The sequence below is a fragment of the Cynocephalus volans genome, chromosome 8 (assembly GCF_027409185.1).
Source record: "Cynocephalus volans isolate mCynVol1 chromosome 8, mCynVol1.pri, whole genome shotgun sequence".
Classification (NCBI taxonomy): domain Eukaryota; kingdom Metazoa; phylum Chordata; class Mammalia; order Dermoptera; family Cynocephalidae; genus Cynocephalus; species Cynocephalus volans.
The window spans coordinates 26,781,726-26,806,437 of record NC_084467.1 but is presented as its reverse complement, the minus strand read 5'-3'; the positions used below and the strand labels follow the sequence as shown (position 1 = coordinate 26,806,437).

At 42.7% G+C, this 24,712-nt stretch overlaps 1 protein-coding gene and 1 pseudogene across 1 annotated transcript in view; both read left to right on the top strand.

Annotated features, from left to right (window-relative positions):
• CSMD2 (CUB and Sushi multiple domains 2) overlaps positions 1–24,712 on the top strand; it is a 588,341-nt gene that overhangs the window by 409,558 nt on the left and 154,071 nt on the right. Inside the window, exons 22-25 of the mRNA XM_063104124.1 lie at positions 2,245–2,414; positions 12,352–12,508; positions 13,769–13,960; positions 17,105–17,231. Coding sequence (XP_062960194.1) covers positions 2,245–2,414; positions 12,352–12,508; positions 13,769–13,960; positions 17,105–17,231 — 646 coding nt within the window. The remainder of the gene's footprint in view (positions 1–2,244; positions 2,415–12,351; positions 12,509–13,768; positions 13,961–17,104; positions 17,232–24,712) is intronic.
• Positions 5,121–5,218, top strand: LOC134385284 (small nucleolar RNA U3; annotated as a pseudogene).

Genomic DNA, 24,712 nt, shown 5'->3' with positions numbered 1-24,712 from the left:
AGATGGGGAAAGAGAGGAGGAACAACACTGGTTGAGGGCCTACTGTGTGCTAACCACACCCCACGTGTTCACCGGTTTCACACACAAAATCTCATGCATTTATTCTACAGTCTTACGAGGATGCCATTATTGTCCAGATAAAGAGACTGAGGTTCAGAGAGTTGATATAACTTGTGGGTCCAACTCCAAAGTCCATGCTCATCCCACTGCACCAGATGCCTCCGCCTAGATGAAGGGGAGGATGTGTGACCCCAGAAAATGGAGAGATGCTTCAGGGGACTGCCCATGTGATGTGCCTGAATAATAAATGTTTAAATGTGCACAGCCCTCGGTAACCCGCCCAGACCTAACCCTTGTCTGAAGGCACCAGGAAATGTACACACTCTAGAAACATATCTCCCTAAATTATCAGCATCCACTGCCCCCAGGGTGCTGTCCACCACTGTCCCTTTAGTTTTGTGCCCCAGATCAACACATTCATTATGATATTTGGTTGTTTTGTAGACAGGCTGAGCTTAAAGTACCGTAAAGCTAGATTTCTCCTCTGAGATAAATAAGCAAGGACCTATGTAAAGTTTAGAAAACTGAAGCTGGTCCCTGAATCCCCAGGGATTAGGGCCTATTGAAAAGTAGGGACTTGGTGGTGGGACATGGAACCCATCTTCAAAGGACTGAGGAGAAGCCTTGGGGACAAGAGAACACATAAGCATATAACTAACCCCCAGGAGGCTCATGAGAATGTTTCCATGGGCTCTCTCTATGCTGCTTCAACCTAGTATGCTCCCAGCTTAGGGTAAGTAGGATTGACTACATGGTCAAAGCAATGGCCCCTTGGTCAACCTCAGGGTCCTCCCAGCAAAGGAGGGATGGTTTGGAAAAAGCAGACTTGCTACCATCAACCTCAGAGATTCAAGACATGCTCCAAACTCCCCATATGTCCAGACAAATAATGGGCCTGCCATCTGGATGTGTATTTATATCCTCCCAGAACCTAATTATATTTAGGACTGTACTTCTTCTGAGGTCAGTGTACTCCATATTCATTCACTCATTCATTTGCAAATATTTATTTTACAGACAATCTGGGTGAAGACTTGGAAATTCATAGATTCATCAAGCATGGCCCTAGCCCTCAAGTAACTCACAGTTTGGGTGGGAGATACAGGCAGGTAACAAGTTGTCAGGGTACCATGTGGTAGGTGCTGTGACACAGAAATGCACAGAGAGGGGCTTCACAATGATTAAAGATCCAAGAGCCGACCGCAGGGCTGCTCAGTGCATGCCCTCACACGGAGCTGCCCTGTTCCATCTGCTAAGCCTGGCTGGCCAGGCATGAGTGGATGTTGAGGAGGCAGGAATATGACCAAGCCCCAAAGAATCCATAGTTCAGTGGAGGGGACAGAAATGTTAACAAGTAAGCTAAGAAAAATATGATGGCTGCTATAAATAAAGGTATGGTAAGAACAGGGAAAGGATGACTAATTCTGGAGGAGGAGAAACAGATTTCCAGAGGAAGGTGGGATTTCATTAGCTGTTGAATAAAACAGAGCTTTGATGGGACTATGCTAAAACTTCTTTTGGAGCCTTGCAGGCCCTAAACTCCAAGACTAAGGATGCTGAGTTCTCAGTCCCCTCCTCTTCATAATTGGGAGACTTGGTCTAAATTGCTAGCTAAGTCCCAGGTTCCTTATCTTTAAGCCAGGGATGATCATTGTGCCTACCTTATGGGGTTGGGTGTTGTGACTAATGACTGAGATGATTCTTGGAAAGTGTCTGTCATCATGTTTTACACATGAGGACTAGCAATTATTATTCGATCTTGTCCTCTCTTAGTTTCTAACCTCTGATACTGAAAGTCTTCAGCTTTACTCACTCGGCTGTCCCCTCCTCCCCTGATGTCCCCCTCGGCCATTTCTGTTGCTATGATACTGTATGAACAGGTGTGGAGAACGGCTGCTGCGTTATGACACTGTGAAAGCGAAGGGTGCCTGGTGGGTTAGTTTCTGTTTCTGCGCAAGAGAGACAGACAAACAGAACAAGAGAGGTAAAGAAACCAGGCAGAACTATAGGTAGGCAGGTATTAAAAAAAATTCGACAGGCAGACAAATGGACAGATGAGCAGGCCTGTTGGCAGATAGACAGGCAAACGACATGTCATCTTTGTCCAGTTCTCCAGAGCACTGAGTTGTTTTCTGGTTGCAGCTGATAGGGGTTAATCTGTGACTATTGTGATTCTCTTTCCAGCTGAGTGTGGGAATTCAGTCACGGGCACTCAGGGTACTTTGCTGTCCCCCAACTTTCCTGTGAACTACAATAACAATCACGAATGCATCTACTCCATCCAGACCCAGCCGGGGAAGGGGATTCAGCTTAAAGCCAGGGCATTCGAACTCTCTGAAGGAGATGTCCTCAAGGTAAAACTGACAGATTTCACAGACTATGTATGTTACAGGATGCAAAGGGTGCTCAGCACTCACCCGTTCATCTCGATGTGAATGCTCCGAACTTTCCCCTTCCCTCCTGCATCCCAAGATACTGTCCTTACTCATCTGGGAGAAAGTGAGGACCAAAAAGAGAGGGGTGTGTGACTGTCTAAGAACATGGTTTTAGAGTTTGCTTCGAAGATGCCTACTGTCAAATACATGCTTATCGAGTATGAGTTGACTTCATAATAAAAAAATAATAATAAATTCAGTTGAAGTAGCCAATGGATCAGGATTTCCGTTGTGAACCCTGACCATCAACATGGAGAATGAAGAGCTCATAGACTGTGTGGATGTGTGCATGTGTGTGTGCATTCGTGTAGTTATGTGTTTATGGATATGGCTATTTTTATATGTATGTTTCCACATGTGTATGCGTCTGTGTCTGTGTTTCTGTTTGGTTTGGGGATCTGTGTGCATACTCGTGTCAGTGTATTTTGTGTGTGCACTTGTGCCTGTTCTGAGTGTATGTTTTGGTACACTAGTAGGCTACTGCAGTAGCTTCAGTGAGTCGTGGTCACAGCCTTTGTGTGGTAAAGAAAATGGATTCAAGATATATGTAGGAGGAAGAAATGACAGTACCTGGATTATAGAGGGGGAGTTGTTAAGACACTGAACATACATGTGTCTTGTATTTCTTTGTGTGTGTGATAAGTGGATATCTTCGATAACGTGTGATGTATGTGTATATAATCAAGGAGATGATTTTGGAGAATTTATGAAAAAGCTGCCTTAATAAAATAGATTGTAAGGAACACCTCACACAGAGTATGTCCATTTTCATCCTAGGCCAAGGGACATTTTTAGCTTATTCTAATGTGGTTTTATTCCCTGTAGCCAGAGAAGTCCTGACATTAGAAACAGTTGAAATAACCATAGGCCACCACTTTGGAAAAGTCCAAAGAGAAACCATTAAATCCCCATCCTTTAGGATTCTGTCTAGATATGACAAATGTGCTGTCCTTTTTATGTGTGGATGATATGCTTGACCCACCCCTAGGGCATACAAGGATACTTCAAAAAGATCATGGAAAATGAAATTAAAGTATAACACGAATATTTCCATGAAATTTTTGAAGACCCCTTATATGTCCTCTGGTGTATATGTGTGTTTGAAAGGTTTTTCTCACTTTTACCTAATTGATAGAGTTTGGATGTGTTGTCCCCTCAAAGCTCATGTCAAAATCTGATCCCCAACTTGGCAATGTTGGGAACGGTTTGGGTTATGGTGGCAGATCCCTCATGAATGGATTAATGCTGTCCCTGGGGGGTAGGTAGTGAGTGAGTTCTCGCTCTTTTAGTTCTCGTGAGAGCTGATTGTTTAAAGGACCCTGGCACCTTCTCTCTCTCTCTTGCTTCCTCTTGCCATGTGATCTGCTTGTACCTGCGGGCTGGCCTCCCATTTTCTGCCATAAGTAGAAGCAGCCTGAGGCCCATGCCAGATGCAGCTGTCCCAGAATCATGAGCCAAATAAACCTCTCTTCTTTGTAAATTACCCGGTTTCAGGTATTCTGTTATAAGCAACAGAAACAGACTAATACAGAATCAAGAATGTACTCTCGAGGTGACTGGGTAGGACTGGGCATGCGTGAAATAGGATAGAACAATGCCATTGAGGAATGAGGGCCTGTCATTGGCTTCTTACCCTTACTTTTCAACCCCACATAAAAACAGTATGTGTCTCCCAACAAAAGAGCACAAAACGAGGGCTTTATCTCTTCCAAGGGCCACGTCTCCAACCTTTGCCCTTGACCCTCACTTCTTTTCATCGGTTTGTTCATTGACAGCAGAACCTCGGAGGAGACAACTGGAACAGCAGGGCAAGAGGGACTTCCTCTCTCATGGTGCAGATGGAAGTGTGAGCTGGGCAAGGCACAGGCCTTCCTGGATGAAGGCCATTAGCAGAAAAAGGCAGCTTGGAGGCATAGGCTACAATTTTTAGATTTTGAAGGGAGTATGAGCAGTGATTCTGTGCATGTGGCCTGATAGGGCACGTGGAAATGGCTCCTAGGTTGGTGGAACTCACTTGGAGTAGGACCAGTGCCTGAGCTTCCTCACTAGGGTGGTCTAGATCCAGAGTAGCACCGAAGACATGGTCAACAGGTGTGCACACCCCACTGCACAGTCAAAGTTTGGGCCTCAGGGTCAGGTGGGCAGCTTAATAGACAGGCAGAAGAGAGATTTTCCAAGGCAGCCAGGATAAGAAAGGAGGAACCTAGGGCATAAAACCTAGGTCAGAGGTCAGGGATGGCTCACACAGGATGCAGGATCCCAGGTAGTCCTGCAGGGTTGGGGGGAGGGCAGGGCGAATTCCTGTATTTCTTAGAGAGGACTTTGCCCAATTCTAGACTTTGTCTCTGCAGCTACCTGCCAGCTGGCCCTGTGACCTTCTTGATAGAGAACATCTTCCTCCTGTGTCTAGGCCTCTTTAGTGCCCTCCTCAGAAGGTCAGGCTGTGGCTTCTGACCTGGCTGAAAAGCCACTCAAAGGACCCTATGAGCACCAGAACTTTTAGGACCAGGTCCCGGAGAAGGAAGGGCAAGGTACCCAGGGAGACTAAGCTGGTATCGTGTACCTCCCTCCTGTCCTAACTCTCTTCCTCAGGGTCCCTTGGACATGAATAGGTACTAGAACTGTAAGACTATACTTTCAGGGATCATTTCTATAGTTCGGTACTAGAACTGTTTCAAAACTAAAAGAAACCCACAGTCGCAGTTTCCCAAAGGGAATTCAGAACCTCCCGGCAAAACCACAGTCAGCTATAGCAGCCCTGCTACTTAACTTGTCTCTCCGGTCTGCCTCGACAGGGATATGTGCAGAAGGAGCCCAGAGCATGAGAGTCACCTCCAAGAACACCTTGCCCTTGCCCTGGTGTAATTGGTCCATCTGCCAGAATGCTGGTGTATTCCTAATCCCAAGGACTTGCCTTTCCCTCCAAAGAAGCCCTGATGCACACCTGATCTCCTGCCCAAGGAGACCTGTCACCTCTTCCACATGTTACATATCTCCCAAGATACAAACATATTTCATGCATCTGACTAACCCTGAAAATCTGTAGTCATGAATTTCTGACCCATGAAATCCCTGTTTTCTTGTATTTGTGACCCCGATCCATTCCTTACCCTCAATCACTGCAAATTTCTTAAACATCACCCCCACACACAAACTCCAGCTTATCTCCCAGAACCACCTGACTCCTTTTATTTTGCTTCCTGCCAGGTGATCCCTGCTGCTACCCTGACATGAGCAGGACAGAAAGGGCCTTTAAATGCAATAATATGGAAAGACAACTTCTGGATCAAGATGGCAAATGAAACACGTGCATTTAACTACATCCTCTTCAGGTTCCCATTAGAATAACTAAAGAAACATAAAAAGAAGGGAATGTAGTCTCAGCCTGGAAAATTAGGCATGGGTGCCTTTCCCATAGAACTTAATGGAAGTTCTGTCAAATGGAATATCCAAGAAAGAATCCAAATTTAAAAAGGGCCTAAAAGTTCATACAAGAGAAGTGAAATCCTGCCTGTGAAGTAAGTGACAGAAACCTTAAGGAAAAACCCACCTGAGACCACCCAGCTCATAACAGCAGAGCCTGGGGGCAAAGATACCCCATGGGCCATTGACAGGGACCAGATTCAAATCCTCCTAGCCCCTCTGAACATGTACTAAGTCTGAGAGACCACACAGAGCCACCATTTCCTCTTGGCATGACTGCTGGCCTTTATCTGGCTTTTGTTGACAAGCTACGAAATGCCATGGCTGGTGCCTACCAAGAGTGTTCAGGCTCACTAGAGAAGGGCTGCCACAATCTCTCTCTCTCTCTCTCTCTCTCACACACACACACACACACACGCTTTAGCAACAGGAATAGGAAATGCTCCTGTTCTGGCCTCTTTGGGCTTAGCTCTTCTGCTCCCCTTAGAGACTATAGGGTGTTTCTGTTCTCCAATGCCATTCTGCCTTTGTAATGGTGTGCCAACAAGAAAATTAACTGGATATGTGTAAATATGCTGTAGATCAGAAGAAGGGGACCTGTCTGAGGAATCACAGCTAATTGCCCCTCTACAAGCAACAAAGAAAAGAAAAATACTTTAAAACCTCCTAATCTGTATTCTTAACAGGATTTGAGAAAATATTATATTTATGACACAAACATAGGCAATAATGAAAACAGAGCAATCCGAGATGAGGAACACTTGAACCGAGATGAAAAACATGATCACCCAATTAAAAAATGGAATGGAGGCAATGAACAGAAGAGGGTAAACCACAGAAAAATGAAATCAGTTTGTTATAAAATAAATTTGAGAACTTCTCCCACATCTCATAAGGAAATGAAAAAGAGGATTCCTTTATATTAATAAAATATACAATCAATCCACAGTAAACATTATGCACCAAATAACACAGCATGAATAAATAAAAACTGCTAGAAATGTAAAAAATTTTAATAAAGTTACAGTGGAACATCATGGAAGATATTAATATGCTTCTGTTAGTCTCTGACATATCACCTAGATTAAAAATAAATAAGGATCTCAGTAGCTTGAGTAATACAATAGAATAAATCCAAAGTAGGAGAAAAGTACTTTTAAAGATAAAGGTAGAAATGTCTAGAAACAGAAAACTAAAAAACAATAGCAATTATCAACAAAGTTTTGAAAAATAACTAATAAAATAGACAAACCTGGCAGGACTGATCAAGGAACAAAGAAGCCACAGATATGTAATATTATGAATGAAAAAAGGGACATAGTAATAGATATAGAAGAGATTATGGAATTAATAAAATATTTAGGAACAACTACAAAGTCAGGAAATCTGAAAGCTCAGATGAAAGGGAAACTTTATAGATAAACGTACAAATATCCAAAAATGAAAATATGAATAAACCAATAACCATGACAAAACTGGAATTCCCCCATATCTCTCAAAAGTTCCAGGCCTAGACTATTTTACAGGTAAACTTTAATAAAAATTCAAGAAACAGTTAATCCCTACAATAATCAAACTGTTTCAGAAAAGACAAAAACAAAGATTCATCTCCCAACTCATTTTTTCTATGGGGCAAGTGGAAACATTGATATGAGAGTATAATGGTGGTTCCCAGAGGCCAGGAGAGAGTTCGGGGAACAGGGAGATGATGGTCAAAGCGTACAAATCCTCAATTAGACAGAAGGAATGTTTTTTTTTCCTTTGAGGTGTGTTGTACAGCATGGTGAATATTGTAAATAACAGTGTACTATACATTTCAAAATCACTAAGTATATTTCAAATGTTCTCACCACAAAAAATGGTATTTGAGGTGATGAGTATGTTAATTAACTTGATATAATTATTCTACATTGTATGTATAAGTAATAACATCACTTTGTACCCCATACATATATGCAACTCTAATTTGTCAATTTATAATTTAAAAAATTAAAAATAAAAAAATAAGTTTCCACTGCTAGTCTCACTTATGATCATAGATCTAAAAATCCCAAATACAGTATCAGACTGAATCTAGCTATGTATTAAAACAAAGATGACCAACTAGATTTGATTCCAAGAATGTGAGAATGTTTCAATATTTAAAAAGCTCATAATGTTATTTGTTACACAAACAATATGAAATTGCCAGTTTCATAGGTCAAAGCTGGACAAATATTGGCAATTTCATGTGGCTCAGCCTAGTATCCTGTAAATAGATTAGAAGAGAAAAACACATTAGCCTGCTGATACACCCCAAAATATCATGTGATAAAATTCAATACCCATTTATGTTTCTTAAGAATATCTCATAAAACTATGAATAGAACCTCCTTAATCTGATAAAAAGTTTCTACCAAACACCTACAGCAGACCTTATGCTTCACGCAAAAATAAACTTCCTAAGGATTTCCAGTAATGTCAAGAACAAGACCAGTAGTCCTACTCTCCCCAACAGTATTAAGCATTGCACTGAAAGCAAACAATTATATCAGAAAAGATCAAAAAAGCTATAAAAATTAGAAAGAAATGTAGAAAATTGTCTCTTTTATCTAGAAAATACAAAGGAATCAACCAGTAAACTATCAGAACCAATAAAACAGTTCAGCCAAGCTTCTGGTGTTTCTACAACCAATTAAAACATAACCGGGTTGGGGGAGGGAATCTCATTTCTGTTAGAAACAAAAACTGTAAGATACCTAGGAATAAGTCCGCCAAAATGTGTATAATCTTTACTGAGAAAATTATAAAATTTTATTTTGAAGGTGATATAACTAAAATAAATGCAGGGAGATTTCGTGCTCATGGATGAACAGAGGATATGAGCAGGCAATTCACAGAAAAGGCCAGTAGAATGTTGATAAACATACATAAAGGTGCTCAACCTCAGTGGTGATCAAGAAAGCACAAATTAAAATGAGATACCATTTTATACCCATCAAACTGGAAAAAATCATAATGCCTGAAAATACCAAGTGTTGGTGAGGCTGTAGAGCAATGAACTCTGTCATAGGTTGCTAGTGAGAGCAGTCTGTCAATACCTAACAAAGTTGAGGATGTGACTTCCCTGCAGCCAGCTTCTCCATTCTAGATGTATGCCCTAGAGAAACTCAAGCACACATGGGCAAGTGGACATGTAGGAACGTGCATAGAAATTATGCTCACATTGTTTGTAATTGTGTGTCAAAAGCTATCCACTTAGCATATTCATTTTGACACCAGCCATCTTGCTGAGCCGTCTTATTGGATGTAACGGATGTGCGTAGATTCTCTTGGAATTAGCAGAGAGACATTCCCATCACCTTCATATAATGATGAACTGGACCATCAAGCAATATCCTGCTAGGAAATAAATATACACAAAAGCCCAATTTCCAATAGAAATCAAAAGTATTTAAATATCTAGAATTAAGTACAGAATTTAACTGAGAGATGTAAATAACTTGATTAAATGAAACCAGACACCATGTATATGGATAGAAAGACTTAATATCACACAGATGCATTTTTCTCAAATCAATCTGTACATTTAATGTTAACTCAGAAGCACACAAGTTATTTTTTCAGTTTTTATTTTGTTTTTTAATTTGGGAAAATTCTTCTTGAGTTTATCTAGAAGAGTAAATATGGGAGAATTTTTTTCTAAGTTAAAAGAAGACAAGTGAAGACTTCCCTTACTAAATATTTAAATGTATTATAAATTATAAATGTATTATATGTAAAACAGTGTGGGTCATGCACAGGAGTAGACAAATAGACAAATGCAACATTAAAAAAATGATAACTATGTGAGGCGATGGATATGTTTATTAGCTTTATTGTGGTAATCATTTCACAGTGTATACTTATATCAAAACATGACATTGTACAATGTAAATACATGCAGTCTATTTGCCAATTATACCTCAGTAAATCTGGAAAAAAAATTTAGAAAAGAAAAAGAAAGTTGATAAAACCAAATTTATATAATTACATGTGAACTATATATATGATAAAATGGATTTAAAATTGGTGGAATTGGTGGGTGGAATATTTCCAGATAGGGTTTGGTTAAATGGCTAATCAACCAGGGAGAAAAGGTAGAATCTTATGTCATATGCCAAAGTAAGTTCCAGGTGGATTTAAAGACAAAAGTACTAGAAGAAAATATTGGTTTATTTACCCATCATACATTTATTGAGTGCATCTTATGTGTCAGAGCACACATTCTGGAAACTGATACATGAATAATTATATTGTGGATTGAGTTAAATTTATGATGGAAATCTCTGCAGCTAATAAACACTGTTGAGGAAAAGATACTAAATGACTTGAAAAATATACCATTACATTAAGACAAAGAGCAGGTGCCATATATTTCAATCTTGTTTTTATAAAAAAACATAAAGAAACAAATGTGTGTAAAGAAAGAAATGCATAGAACTAAGAAATGCATAGTCACCAAAATGTTATGAGTGCTTGTTTTTTTCTTTGTGCTTTTCTGTTTTATAAATTTTCTGCAGTGAATATTTTATTGTAATGATACAAAATCGTTTTTGTTTTTAATGAGTTAGGATGAATTATGCTGTGAAATTAAGGAAAAATCCTGTTCCCATTATACTTTTTATTAATTAACAATAATTTCTTAATACTATTATATATCCAGTGAGTGTTCAAGTTTCCAACTATCTCATAAATGTCATAATATTTTTTAAATTTAGTTTATTTGAATCCAGATCCAAATAAGTTTCACACATTGGATAAGTTGTCTCGTGTTTTTAATCTATAGATTTCTCTCTTCATCTCTTTTCTTTTCCCCTTTGTAATTTATTTGTTGAGGAAATCAGGTCATCTATTCAGGGGAATTTTTCACATTCTGGATTTTGCTGCTTACCTTCCCAGGGTATCATCTTGTATGTTCCTCTGTCCTGGGTATTTCCTGTAAGTTAGGAATTGGGTCCGGTGGCTTGATCTGATCAGGTTTGTTTTTGGTTTTGTTTTTGGTTTTTTGGCAAGATAACTTCATAGGTGGCGATGTGTCTTCCATTAAGAAACACATGATGTATGGTTGCCTTTCTTATTGTGATGTTAGCAACCATTGATGACTAATGCCTTGATCCATTAATTTTAATATATGTTTTTGTTTTTTTGTTTTTTTTTTTTTTTGAATGGCAAGGGGATCGCAACCCTCGGCACGGTGTGGTCTGCACCACGCTCAGCCAGTGAGCACACTGGCCATCCCTATATAGGAATATATGTTTTAATGGGTAAAAATATTTTGATGACAATTTAAATGCAGCAGTGGGCTAAGCTCTTTAAACTGGTGTCCTCTCCATGTCTGATGGAACCCCAGAATTCTCTCAGCCTATCAGTGATATAAAGCAATTACACAGAGAATCTGGAAACAGACTTGAGGCTCCCAGGAGCCCAAACAAACCTCTGTAATATACAGCACTGTTAGCTTGAAGGATGGCTTCTTTTAGAAAGCTTTGCTTCATAAATAGTAGGATGGAAATATTGTTCCAATTTGCTGGCAGCTGGTACCACATCATACACTATGCACAAATATTCATCACCCACCCATAGATCCCATCTTTGATATTTACCAAAGCTCCAGGGGGTCTTTCACTCAATCACAACTTCTGTTGCTATTTGTACAATTATCTAGAAAGGAGCAGCAACCTCAAAACCTAGGGAGCCAGTTCATTATTCTGATGATTGTTGTCTTTGCTGGTGCTCAGAAGTTCAGGGGACAGATGGGAGTCAGGGAAGCCAGATGCCTGCACGATTCCACCGTTGGCAAGCCCAGCAGGCCCTAACTGGAGCTCTCATTTTAGGAGGGAAGGGGCAGAGGCTGAGGTTGAGGAAGGGAAATTCACTGTGACACACTGGTCATTTTAACTCCATCCTGCCTGGATCCCAGGGATCAAGGCTGGCAAGAGTGGTCAAGACAGGCCACTGCAGCAGTGGGGTGAGATCAGGTGGGAGGATGTCTGTCTTATTTGCTGGAAGGACAAGACTGGGTGTTTAGCAACGTAGAGCTGTCAAATGCTTTCAGCCTGCCTGTCTGCCAAAACAGATGGCCTGGGAGTCAGGCAGCCCCAAGCTGGCCTCCCCAGGCTGCTGAAGAGTGAGCTGTTGCCATATGGGAGTTGCGGGAACAAGATCAGATCTCCACTGGATAAGTTAGAATAGCAACCAGTTGCCAAAGAACTGGATATCCACACTGGAGATGGGCTGGGCACAGAACTGACACCAAGTGGAAAGGAGATAACTTGCTCAGTTGCTAGCTTCACTCTGCTGTCCTCCTGGCATCTGATGACTCACTGACCCTCTAACAGTGGGGCTCTGGGAATGGGTGTTAGAAATAAGGCCGTGCTGACGACATTGGGTTGGGGGTCTCTCCTGTGTGCAGGTCTATGACGGCAACAACAATTCCGCCCGGTTGCTGGGGACATTCAGCCGCTCTGAGATGATGGGGGTGACTTTGAACAGCACATCCAGCAGTCTGTGGCTTGATTTCATCACCGATGCTGAAAACACCAGCCAGGGCTTTGAACTGCAGTTTTCCAGTAAGTCTTTCTTGCATCTGAGTCGACGATGAAGTCAGGCCTTCCCATTTTATTCATTTATTTGAGCTTCTAGTTGCCCACTGGATACAAAGAATATGCTCTTACAGACTGTTTTACGACCCAACGAGTATCCATCAGCTGATGACTGGAAAAACAAAAGTGGTATGTCCAAACAGTGGAAGATTATTTGTCCATAAAAAGGAATGAAGTGCTGATATATGTTTCAACACGATGAACCTTGGAAACACTACACTAAATGAAAGAAGCTAGTCACAAAGGCCACAAATTATATGGTTCCATTTATATAAACTGACCAGAATAGCAAATGCATAGAGACAGATAGTAAATGGATAGTTGCCTAGGGCTGAGGGAGTTGGGGGAAAGTGTGTGTAGAGCTTCTGTTTGACCTGATGAAAATGTCCTAAAACGGATTGTGGTCAGAGTTGCACAACTATGTGAATATACTAAAAGACATTGAAGTGTACACTTCAGGTGGGTGACTGTATGTGAATTATGTCTTAATAGAGCTGTTAGGGAAAAAAAAATACCCAATGAGTATACTCAAAATCTCCTTGCCTGGGCTCTAGGCTGTCTGGCAGAGAGATCTCTGTCTATTACATACAGCAGGTAGGTTAGTGGAAGAGGGTTAAATAGAGTCACCTTTGAATTCCATTTCTGTAATAAAAATTGGGAGTTTGGAACAATTTCGTTAACCTTCCTTCTATGTTGTAAAATGCAGATAATTATACCTACCTTAAGACTCCTGTGAATAACAAATGAGAGATAACACAAACACCATATAGCAAGAGTTCTGTACAAGTCTGTTTCCTTCTCCAGCCTTTTCAACAGAGTATGTTTAAGCGGGACATAATCGAGCTTTTAAACATACATTTAATGTCACTTTTCCATATTACCCTCTTATCAGAGTGTCTCAGTGAGCAAATTGGAAAGAACAGCTCCCACTAGCAAAATGCTAGGAGGCCAAACAAAAAATAAAAAAGAAAGAAAGAAAATCCAGACCCTAGGCCTGAAAACGATTAAAAGCTGAAATCATTTACATATAGCAACAGGGGAATGAATGCTCCTTAATATACCCTCAACCGAGCATAGAAATGTGGAGGGAGTCCTGAGTGGTGAACCCCTCAGCAGCTGCGGTGGCGGCCAGGACATCATCCTCAAGGACATGGGCTTTGAGGAAGCGGAGAAGCGTGGTCCCTGCCTGACAGGTCTTGCTCACTGTACCACTTTTCTCTTCCCCAGGTTTTGAACTCATCAAATGTGAGGACCCAGGAACCCCCCAGTTTGGCTACAAGGTTCATGATGGAGGTCATTTTGCAGGAAGTTCTGTGTCCTTCAGCTGTGACCCTGGCTACAGCCTGCGGGGCAGTGAGGAGCTGCTGTGTCTGAGTGGAGAGCGCAGGACCTGGGACCGGCCTCTCCCCACCTGTGTCGGTAGGAGGCCTCCTACTCTTCAGGGGACCCGGGTCTCCCCTGACCTTGAGCTCGAGCTCTGGTCTCATTCATGTCGGACCCCATGCTCCAGGGCCTGGGGGTGTCTGTCTGGACTGAACGCTCTCATTAACAGGCACCATGGCTCACGTGCCCCCTTCTCCGTTTCCTCACTTTCACACCTCATTACACCATGCAGCAGCGCAGTCAGGCGGGTGGCTTGCATTGTCACACATTTAGCAAGTGGGATCAGAGCCAAGTCATGCCCTCAAAATTGTAACCCTGGTGATGGAGAAGAGGTGGGAGAGTCCATTAGAAAGGGAGACATGGGGCTTTTGCCTGGGTTCCAGGGTTTCCTGGAACACCAACACTCAAACAAGTCCCTAACTCACTCTGGGTCTCAGTTTCCCTATAGGTAAAACGGGATGCATGCTCCCTTTTCTAGGGGAGTGTCGAAAGAAAGAGTAAGATAATGAACCAGCATCAATCTCACTCTTAAGAAGGAATATAGTAATGAACTTGCATCTTCTTAAGCCTGTGGTTCTTCTGGAATGTCAGCAGAGGCTCTCTGGAGGCTCTATGCATGCTCCCTTGCAATAATTTTCCTGGGAAGCAATAGGCTTCTTCATCATTTTACCATCCACCCACCTATTCACTCAGTGAACATTTATTAAGCATTTTTAATATGTCAAACATTATCCCAGGCACATGATGTGCAAATATGAGTAAGACAAGGTCCCTGATGCCAAGGAACTTCTAGTCTTGTGGAAGAGATAGATATGATTTTAATAACATGTTACACATGCCATGATAAAAATCTGTTCACTTTATAATAGACACCCAAAGGAGGACATTGTTGACTCTATCTGGGAGGTGAAGGGGTGTCACAAAATGTTTCTAAGGGAGGATGTTTGTCAGGTTGTCAGTTCAAGTAGAGGCATGAATAGGCTGAGTTGCCTGGGTTTGTGAAGTTCATCAGGCTTGGCTGGACCAGGAGGTTCAGAGAAGTAAACAGAGAGGCCCCAGGGAGCCATTCTGGCGGGTTCAATGGGATCTACTGAAGAGTTTGGACTTCATTCCAGGAAGAAGGTTTTAAAGCAAGCAGTGGCATGTTTGCATTTTATAAAGGCCCCTCTGGTGGCACTGCTGGCCTATAGATGATGAGGCCTGAGCCAAGGTTCTAGCAATGGGAGCAGAGTAGGGTCAATTGTGGAAAATGTCACAGAGGTTCAGGGACTGGGTCTTGGAGGCAGTTTAGATGTTGGGGAGGAAGAAGAAGGCCAGGAGGAGCCACCAGCTTGTGACTTCAATGGCTGCTCTGATGGGGAATATAGGTCTCTTCACTGTCCCCCTTGCCTCCAGTTTCACCCCTTCTGTACCCTTCAGACTCTACCACAGTGATATTTCCAACATGCAAAGTTCACTAATGTGTGAAGTGGCCCATTCGCTCATGTGTATAAACACTGCAGTTCTTCCCTATAACAGAGTAGCTATACAGCAGCCCAGCCTGGCGTGCAATGGCCTTCAATGTACAATGCTTGCCCAGCTTTCTAGCCCTGTCTCCCACCACTCCCCACCTCATATCCTGTCCCCCAGCCCGCCATGCTGCTTCTCACCCCCAGGAATTTTGCACCCACACTCTTCTCCCAGTCTGCAATGCCCTCCTCCTCCTGTCCTCCCCATCCCACCCCTCCCACCCAGCCAACCTGATCAACTCTTGCTCCTCCTTCAAGGTTATTTGAACCCAGGGCCCTTCCTGACTCTCCCAGCCCTGTGCTATGGGAAACAGGTCCCTTCTTCCTGTGCACTGCCATGTGCCATGAATGTGCCTCTGTGCAGGCACATAGCACACTCTGCACTGTCTCCTCCAGTGACCGTAAACCCTGTCACATGAAGTACAGTGTCTTGTTGGCCTCTGTCCTCTTGGCAGCTAACACAGACCACGTTGCTGTCAATGCGCAGGTTCGATAGCTGCATGTTCCTCCCTGGGAGTCTTGCAGGAGTTTGGTCAGAGCAAAGGGACGTTTTTTTCCAGCAGGTTGATTGTGATATAATTCACATACTATGCAATTCACCAATTAAAAGGTACAATACAGTCTCAACTGCATCTAGGCCATCGAAGCAGATGCCAGCTGCACTGTTGGGTAAGTGTCAGGGCCCAGTTGTTCAGGGCCACCGTCACAGGGTTGTGCAACCATCATCATAATATACTTTTTGAACATTTTGTCCCCCCAGAAAGAAGCTTCGTACCTAGTAGTGGTCATTATTCATTGCCCCCTGCCCCTAGGCCGTGGCAACCACTAATCTCCTTTTTGTTTCTATAGATTTGCCTGTTCCAGATATATCATATAAATGTAATCACACAATGTGTGGCCTTTTATGTTTGACTTCTCTGACTTAGCTAATGTTTTCAAAGTTTATCTATGTTGTAGCATGTATCAGAACTTTATTCCTTTCTATGGCTGAATAATATTCCATTGAATGGATGTATTATAATTCATTTATTCGTTCATCAGTTGATAGACATTTGGGTTGTTTCTAGTTTGGGGCTACTATGAATAATGCTGTTATGAAGATTTGTGTGCAAGTTTTTGTGTGAACATGTTTTCATTTCTCTTGGCTATATACCTAAGAGAAGAATTGGTAGGTCATATGGTCACTATGTTTGACATTTTGAGGAACTACCAAATTGTTTTCCAAAGCTTATATTTCCACCAGAAATGTACAAGAGTTCCTGTTTCTCCACATCCTCACCTACACTTGTTACTGTCTGTCTTTTGATTATAGCCATCCTAGTGGTGTGAAGTGCTGTCTCATTGTGGTTTTGAGTGGCATTTCCCTAATGATTAACCATGTTAAACATCTTTTTATATGTGTATTGGCCATTTGTATATCTTGTTAGGAGAAATGTCTATTCAGATGCTTCACCCATTCTTTAACTGAGTTATTTGCCTTTTTATTGTTTAGTTGTAGGAGTTCTTTACAGGTTCTGGATACAAATCTCATCCAGGGACCTTTATACACGCTGTGCTCAATCACCTGGAATGAAGGAGAGGGACCCAGGGGCACACAGGCAACAGGAACACAGAGTGACAGCGGGCAGATCAGGCCACCCCATGAAGCTCACTCTCTTGGGATTTCTTTCAGCTGAGTGTGGAGGGACAGTGAAAGGAGAGGCGTCGGGACAGGTGCTGTCACCCGGGTATCCAGCTCCCTATGAACACAATCTCAACTGCATCTGGACCATCGAAGCAGATGCCGGCTGCACCATTGGGTAAGTGTCAGGGCCTAGTTGTTCAGGACTGCCATCACCAACATTCTCATCAGGCCACCCAGCTGATGCCTGCCCCTCCCCCCACCTGGAGGCCCTTGTGATCAGCAGTGGTTGCCATGACCCCAGGCTGGGGCTGGCTCCCGTGGAAAACCTGGAAAAGCCATTCTCAGCCTCAGAGGGCTGCCTTCCATGTCCAGGCAACTCACTGGCCTACCCAGCACAGTTACAGCAGAGCAGTGGAAGGCATAGGCTTGAAGCTGTACAGATCCCAGTTTGAATCCCGGTTCTTCCACATATGGTTTGCAGGACTTTGGGCATATCCCTTCACCTCTCTGAGTCTCACTGTCTCCTGCTGTAGAGTGTGGTTCTCCAGATAAAGCACTGGAATGAGATATCGCATGTAATGTGCTGAGCGTAGTACTTGGAACATAGTAAATGTTTAGTTGCTATAGTTATTTCTCTGACAGTAAGTAGGGGTCAGCTTAGAACTGCAGCATCCCAGACAGACTGCTTCCCTTTCTCAGTCTGTTTCCTCATCTATAAAATGAGGATGGAAATGCTTGTGTTTTAGGTTTGTGGAGGGAATAAACAACAAAAGCCCATCAGTGTCTGTACTTGGTTACATACACCCTCAAAATATAACTTCTTTCCCATGTAAGTGACTGACAACAGGAATTCCTTATTGGAGTTCCAAGGAGCCAGAGAAGAAAGGGGCATCATCATTTATCAAGCTCAGGGCCTGTCTTATTAACTTTTCACAATAGCCCTATTGATAATGATGATGGTAATAATAAGCCCTAATAATAAATAGAGATTCTTATTATTCCCATTTTACAGAACTGAGATTCCAAGAGAATGCATAGCATGTCTCAGTTTGCACGGGGAATCACAAAGCTTGGACATAAACTCAGGTCTTTCTGCCTCTACACTGTGTTACACAGATGGAGAAGCTGGGCCTTGAGCTGTGGCTCGGATGAGTTATGAGGAAAGAGCAGGTTGGGGTAGGAGTAAGAGTGGTAGTGTCAAAAGAGGATCGATCAAGGGAATTTGGGAGGAAAGAATCTGGCCAGAGTAGGGCATACGTGTGGGTACAGAATGAAAGACAGAAAGAGTTAGAGTGTGGCCTGGTTATGGAGGATCTTAAATGCCAATAAATAAGAGGGAGCCAGGGTAGCTTCTTGAGCAGGGTTGGTTCACCAGGGTTATTTACAGTGCAGAGAGCTCACGGGAAAGCAACCATCGGGAGTCTGTTGCAGTGATCCAGGAATGAAGTGTTGATGATTTACAGTAGTAGGAGTCAAGAAAAGGGGCAGAAGTATAGCTAGGAGAAGACCCTTGAGAGTTTTCAGTTAAGGAGAACTGGCTGAATGGGTGTGTTGCTGCAAGGGATATAAATATTCACAGATTCACTGATGTACATATGTCTTTAGACTCGGTTCAATTAAAATTAATGTGTTAAGTGTTTGCTATGTGCAGGTTTTTGAGCTAAATCCTATGCAAAATGAGGTCATCAGTGCTCTTGGGGACTTTGCACTATTAGGGGAACAAGTTAAGATACTTTGATCCTGCAAACCACTCTAGGGTAGACTTCTAGAAGCGTACTTGATCAATCTGCCCTCTGGTTAGAAACCTTCCTTAGCACCCTGTGCTCACAGAATAAGAGCTAAATATTTTATCCTGGCTTTCAAGGCCACCATGACCTCAACCTACCGTCCCAACTTTATTTTCCACCATTTCTTTTCAATGTCATTCCGGCACAGCTAAATTACTGGTGACCCCTGAGCATATGCTCATGGACTAGCTCTGTGACTTTGTTTCCATCTGCCCTCCACCTAGAGTGTCCTCCCCCCTCCAAAGACTTGTATCTAAAATTCCCATCCCTCAAAGTCAAGTGCAGATTTCATCTCACCCAGGAAGTCTTCCCTCATCCCCTCTTTGGGGACTCCTAGGAGTCATTTCTCCCTCTTCTGAACTCCCATTGCCTGTTGCCTATTTCCCTTCTGACACTGACCACGCTTTTCTCCTTTATTTATGCTCGTGCCTTACCTCCCCTTCTAGAGCTGTGGTTTCTGCCTTATTTATCCTTGCAAATCTCCTGGCTGTCAGCACAGTGCCCCCAGCTCAATTGTTTGATAAAGGAAGAAAGGAAGGAAGGAAGGACCGACCCAGGTATTAAAGTAGTTAGTTCTATGACTAGTGGGTCTATGGTAGTCTCTCAATAAATATTGACTGAACAATGAGTGCATCAAGAGCACAGTGATGATTTCACTTTTGTGTACACGTATGCAAATCAGGAGAAGGTTTTCTCACTTTCCTAACTTGGAGCATCATTCATTCATTCCCTCACATACAATGATCTGTTTGGTTACTACATGGCAGTGCCTGAGCAAGGTGCTGGCCTAAATGAATGAGACCCAGTCACTGTTCATAAACAGGAGACACGCATGTATGCACAGAACAAGGTGGTGGCTTAAGGAGGAAGGGGAATGAAAAGGTAGGACAGGAGGAAATCAGAAGAGCTATCCTGGAAAAGGTGACACTAGAGCCAAGTCCTGCAGGATGGAGAGGAGATTGCCAGGATAGCCAAGGAGGAAGGTTGGTGGGAGAGGAAGGGCCTCCTCAGCAGGAAAGTGGAGCAGGGGGGTCAGCCTCAAAGAGCTGGAAATGATTCCTCTGGCTGGATGATGACCTGCAATTTGGCAGGTGGTGGCAGCCATGGGAGATGAGGCTGGTGGAGCAGGCTGTGGCCAGAGCATGGAGGGCCCTGGGGGCTGTGATGCTGTGTTTGGGCATCTCCTGGCCACTTTGTGGAGAATGGGTTGGAGGGGATAGACTGGCTCTGGAAGCCCCATGAAGAGGCTGTCTCCTACATGGCTGGGGATGAGGAGGCCTGAACCCAGGTAGTAGCAGTGGAGCTGGAGAAGAAGGGACAAGTTCAGGGACATTTACGTGGTCACACCAAGTGATCTCACTCTCCTCAGTAAATATGGATATTGAAGTTTCTCCTCTTTCCTCGTTTTTTAACTGTGTGACATACAATATGTAAAATATGCAGAAAAGTTGGGAGAACAGTACACCAAGCACCTGCATAGCTGCCATCTAGACTCAGCTGATGGTAATATTTTGCCATATAGACTTTCTCTTTTTTCTTCTCTTTCAATCCTTTTTTCTCCTTTTTGCTGAATCACTCAAAAGTGCATTGTAAACATGATGCTTCATTCCTAAATACTTTGGCATGCATCTTCTAAAGAGCAGGACATGCTCCTCCACGACAGCAACATCAGCAAACCTAAGAGGTGCAGGATTAATTCTCTGGGAATTAAGGTTCAGGACCAGGGCTGGAGGAGAGCAGAGCAGATCTGGAGCAGCTGACATCAGGAGAGTGTAGGAAACACACGAAGGGATTTCTGGGCAGAAGTAAGGATGTTTTCACTCAGGAGAATGACAGGCATGGAGGTGGAGGGGAGACGGGAGGCTCCTTTCCAAGCCCTCTGGAAGACAGGATCAAAACAAATGCAGGAAACATCCTCTCCAGAGAAACACAGCAAGAAATACGAAGTCATGCATGGGGACATGCTAAGTGTCTATGTGCGGAGCCCAAGGTGAGAAATAGCAGGAAGAGTGTGAAGAAAACATCAACTCTCAATCTGGAAGGTTCCTGGGAGCCACAGCCACCTCAAAGGAGCCAATGCTAAGGGAGCAGGGGAGGTCTTGCCTGCATTACAGCTGCTGAAAGATGCAGGTGGAGTGACAAGGCAACTTTCCTGTCCTCGTTCTGCTCCCCACCCTGGCCAGCCAGGGCAAGTGCAGGCACGTGCTCCCTGGCATGCTGGCAAGCTCCCCCACCTGCCTCTCCTCCACGCCATTCCTCTCCTCTCTTCCCTCCCTTCCTCTTCCCTTCCTCCTCTCCCTCTTTCCCTCTCCCTCCTTCTCTCCCTCTGTCTCTCCCTCTCCTTTCCTCCCTCTCTCTCTGGCTCTCTTTCTCACCCTCACATGCACAATACACACACACACCCCGCACTTGAATAAACGGTAACAAAGTAAAGGGAATTCATAATTAGACAAACATGAAAAGCCCCTTTGGGGTTTGAGTCCTTATTTAGTTATTATTTTTTTACTGATAAAATATAGAATTTTTCTATAAAATATATACTCACTTTTAAAAATTCAAAAGGCAAACAATAAAAAAGAGCTACTAATTTTTAACAATTGAAAATGCAAGCAATAAAGAAATTTATAAAGTAGAAATCAAAAGTCCCCATAATCTCACCCTGTAGTCTTACTTCTTCCTGTACTGCCCGTAATAACATAAACATTGACATCCGTTTGTTCTACTTATTGTTTTAGATATTTTGTATGCCAATATGTACATAAAGCAAATGCAATAAATATGGTTTCTTAAACAACGTCGTCTCTATGCATGGCTCAGTAGCTTGCTTTTTGTTTTACCACTTAATCATGTATGATCACCTTATTATGTCAATATGTATAGACCTGCCTTATCCTGTCTGACAGCGACAGAGAATTCTGGTCTATGCTCAGCCATAATTTATTTAACTACTCCCCTATTGACAAAGTGAATATTTTCGGTTTTTCACTCCAATGAACCTTCTTACACAGGAATCTTCAAACGGTTGTCCAATTATTTCCTTAGGATATATTCTCAGAAGGCAAATTTTGATACATGACCTCAAATTTCCCTCTAGATATAGCAGCAATTTTACCCATCCACGGAAAGTCAATGGGAAGGCCTGCCTCTCCACATGGCACCATGAAATTTTGTCAGTCCTTTTAGTTTTTACCAGTTCGATGGACAAAAGGATATTTAATTGTCTTTGCTGCTTCCAGTTCTTTGTATGTTTTTCTTTTGGGGAGTTTGTCTTTTTCATAAAGAGTGTTCAACTGGGTTTGTTTCTAAAGAGTTTACAATTTCCATTTAGGTTTCTTTTCAACCCAAGAATATTTAAGAATTTTTATAAGTTACTAAGTGATATATACTTTGTGTGATCATTTTTATGATTTTTATTTATACTGCATTGTGCCTTTTTTACTTTTTGAATTTTTAGTTTTACTTACGTTTCATGGATATTTCAGAATACGAAAACTATAGGATTCTATATTTCTTTTACAACAAATGTATTATGCTTTCTTTCAAACAAAATTATTATGTCTCTTAATTGCTTTTTTTTTTTTTTAACTCTTCCTGTTGTTAGCTGATCCAATTTAATTGGCTTTGTTTTTTGTTTTTCTTCCAGTGACTTGAAAGTTCTATATCCTGTTTTTATTCTGGCAATGATCTTATATTTTTATTAATTCCGTTTTCAACAGTAATTACTCTCTCTTTATTTTGGAAATCTTGTTTTTGTTTTTGTTGTAATTTCAAAGAGACTGCATTTTCTATTCCAGACTGCTCTTGACAGCCTACTTTTGTTTTAAATCAATATATGATCATCTGCATCTCTTGGAGAATACTATTTATGTTTTGTTTTACAATGTCATCTGATTTCTCTGCATCGACTGTGTTTTGCAGTTGGGCCATTTGGTTTGATTATTCTGCCAGATTCTTTATGTCCCACAAGTTTTATTGTTTGTTCAGTATCAAGTCCTAGCTAAGAGCTGGACTCCAGTACCAGACAGCGTTGTATTAGCCATGTTTCTTGGGAAGCTCTTTAAGCCCTCCGTACCTCAGTTCTCTTAACTGTAAAATGGTGATTAAAGGTAGTACCTACCATATGAGGCAGAGATATGAGGGTTGAGTTAACAGATAGAGATGAAGCACCTAGAACAATGGCTGGCACATCATTCCCAAATGATGAAAACTTCCACCAGGATCTGGGTAGACAGTTTTTCATCTTACCCAAGCAGGACATCCGCTAAGCACAGCAGGCTATAGATCGCCCTTTAAGAGTCACAGGTGGTGTGTGCTGGGCTGTGGGTGGGAGCAGGTGTGCCAGGTGGGAGCAGATGTGGGAGAGCCAACAGGCTAGCCCTCGAGACTGTTTCTAGGGGCACAGACAGGAAAAAGCTTTTAAATGCCTCTCCCTACCCTGCTCCAACCCCAAACAAGCATTGGGGGTGACCAGAGAGATCTGTGGCCAGATTCACCCCAGCAAGCAGGGCAAGGACAGTACCTTTCCAGCAGTGCCCAAGAGGAACAGTGGGTGGCTGCAGGAATCTGTGGTTGGGCTTACCCCTGAGTGTGGTCCAAGCTGGAATGTGGGCCTTTGTGGGTATGCCTGACAACAGCCGGCTACCAGGCAGATCCTTCCCTTGAACCCAGGGTTGTTGGCAGCATTTGGCACATGTTTCTTCCTGAGTGCCAAGAATGGGATGGGTGGGCTGATGGACCTCATCCAGGCCTGGCAGCTCAGAACAGGAAGGCAGACCAGTGAGCTGTCCCTCTGTGTCACTCTTACCTTTGTTGCCAGTACACAGAGCATAGAACTTTCATCCCATGTAGGTGGGACCTCTTCTCAGTTTCCAATGTTGGGTCTGAGCTTTCCTTTCTATAATCTGAGCTCAGACAAAAACTGCAGAAGAAAGGCAAAGTCTTTTGCTCTTGGTCCTGCCCTTCTACTTAACGTTTATCAAATATCTATAGGATACCAGGTTCTGGACTGGTTATTATTGTCCCCATTTTATAGATGTGATCATTGAGGCCCAGAAAGGATAAATGATCTGCCTGAGGTCCCACAGTTACCCACTGATGTGGATTTTGAACCCATTCTGTCTAGCTTTCCAGCCTTTGTGCTTTCCAGTCTGCCATTCTGGCCCTCGGCTAGTTCCATTTAACAAAATATGCATTGAATGCTTTTTCACTTTGCCAGAGGCTGTGATGCTGTACAGTGGGAAACACAAAGATCAGACTAAGGCCGGGCCTTGTCTTCCAGGGGCTCACATCTAGTGGGGAAATACTCAAACAAACAGATACCTCCAAGACAAGGTAGATGCTGTATGCCAACCAATGGAGTTCAGTGAGGAGGAAAGGAAGGGAAGTTCTGCCTGGAGGTGGAGATAAGGTTGCATGGGTAAAGAGGGATGTCTGCAGGACCCTGAAGGCCAAGATGAGAACTCAATGGAGCTCTCAGTATAAAGAGGAGCCGCTGGAACATTTTGAAAACAATAACGACATTCAGTTCAATTAAAAAACTTGGAGCACTTACTCAGTGCCAGGCACTCTGCCAGGCATTGAGGGTATAAATATGAATAAGAAGCAGTCTCTTCCCTTGAAGGTCTCAGTATTATAGATAGAAATTATATCAGTTAGGAATGGAAATAGAAAAACTGACTAAAGCTGGCTTCAACAGATGGGGGTTCATTTTTCTTCTGGAATGAGAATCTGAAGGTCCCATCCAGAGCTAGACAGAATGGGTTCAAAACCCACATCACTGGGTAACTGTGAGACCTCCTGCAGGTCACGTATCCTTTCTGGGCCTCGATGATCACATCTATAAAATGGGGACAATAATGACTGATCCAGA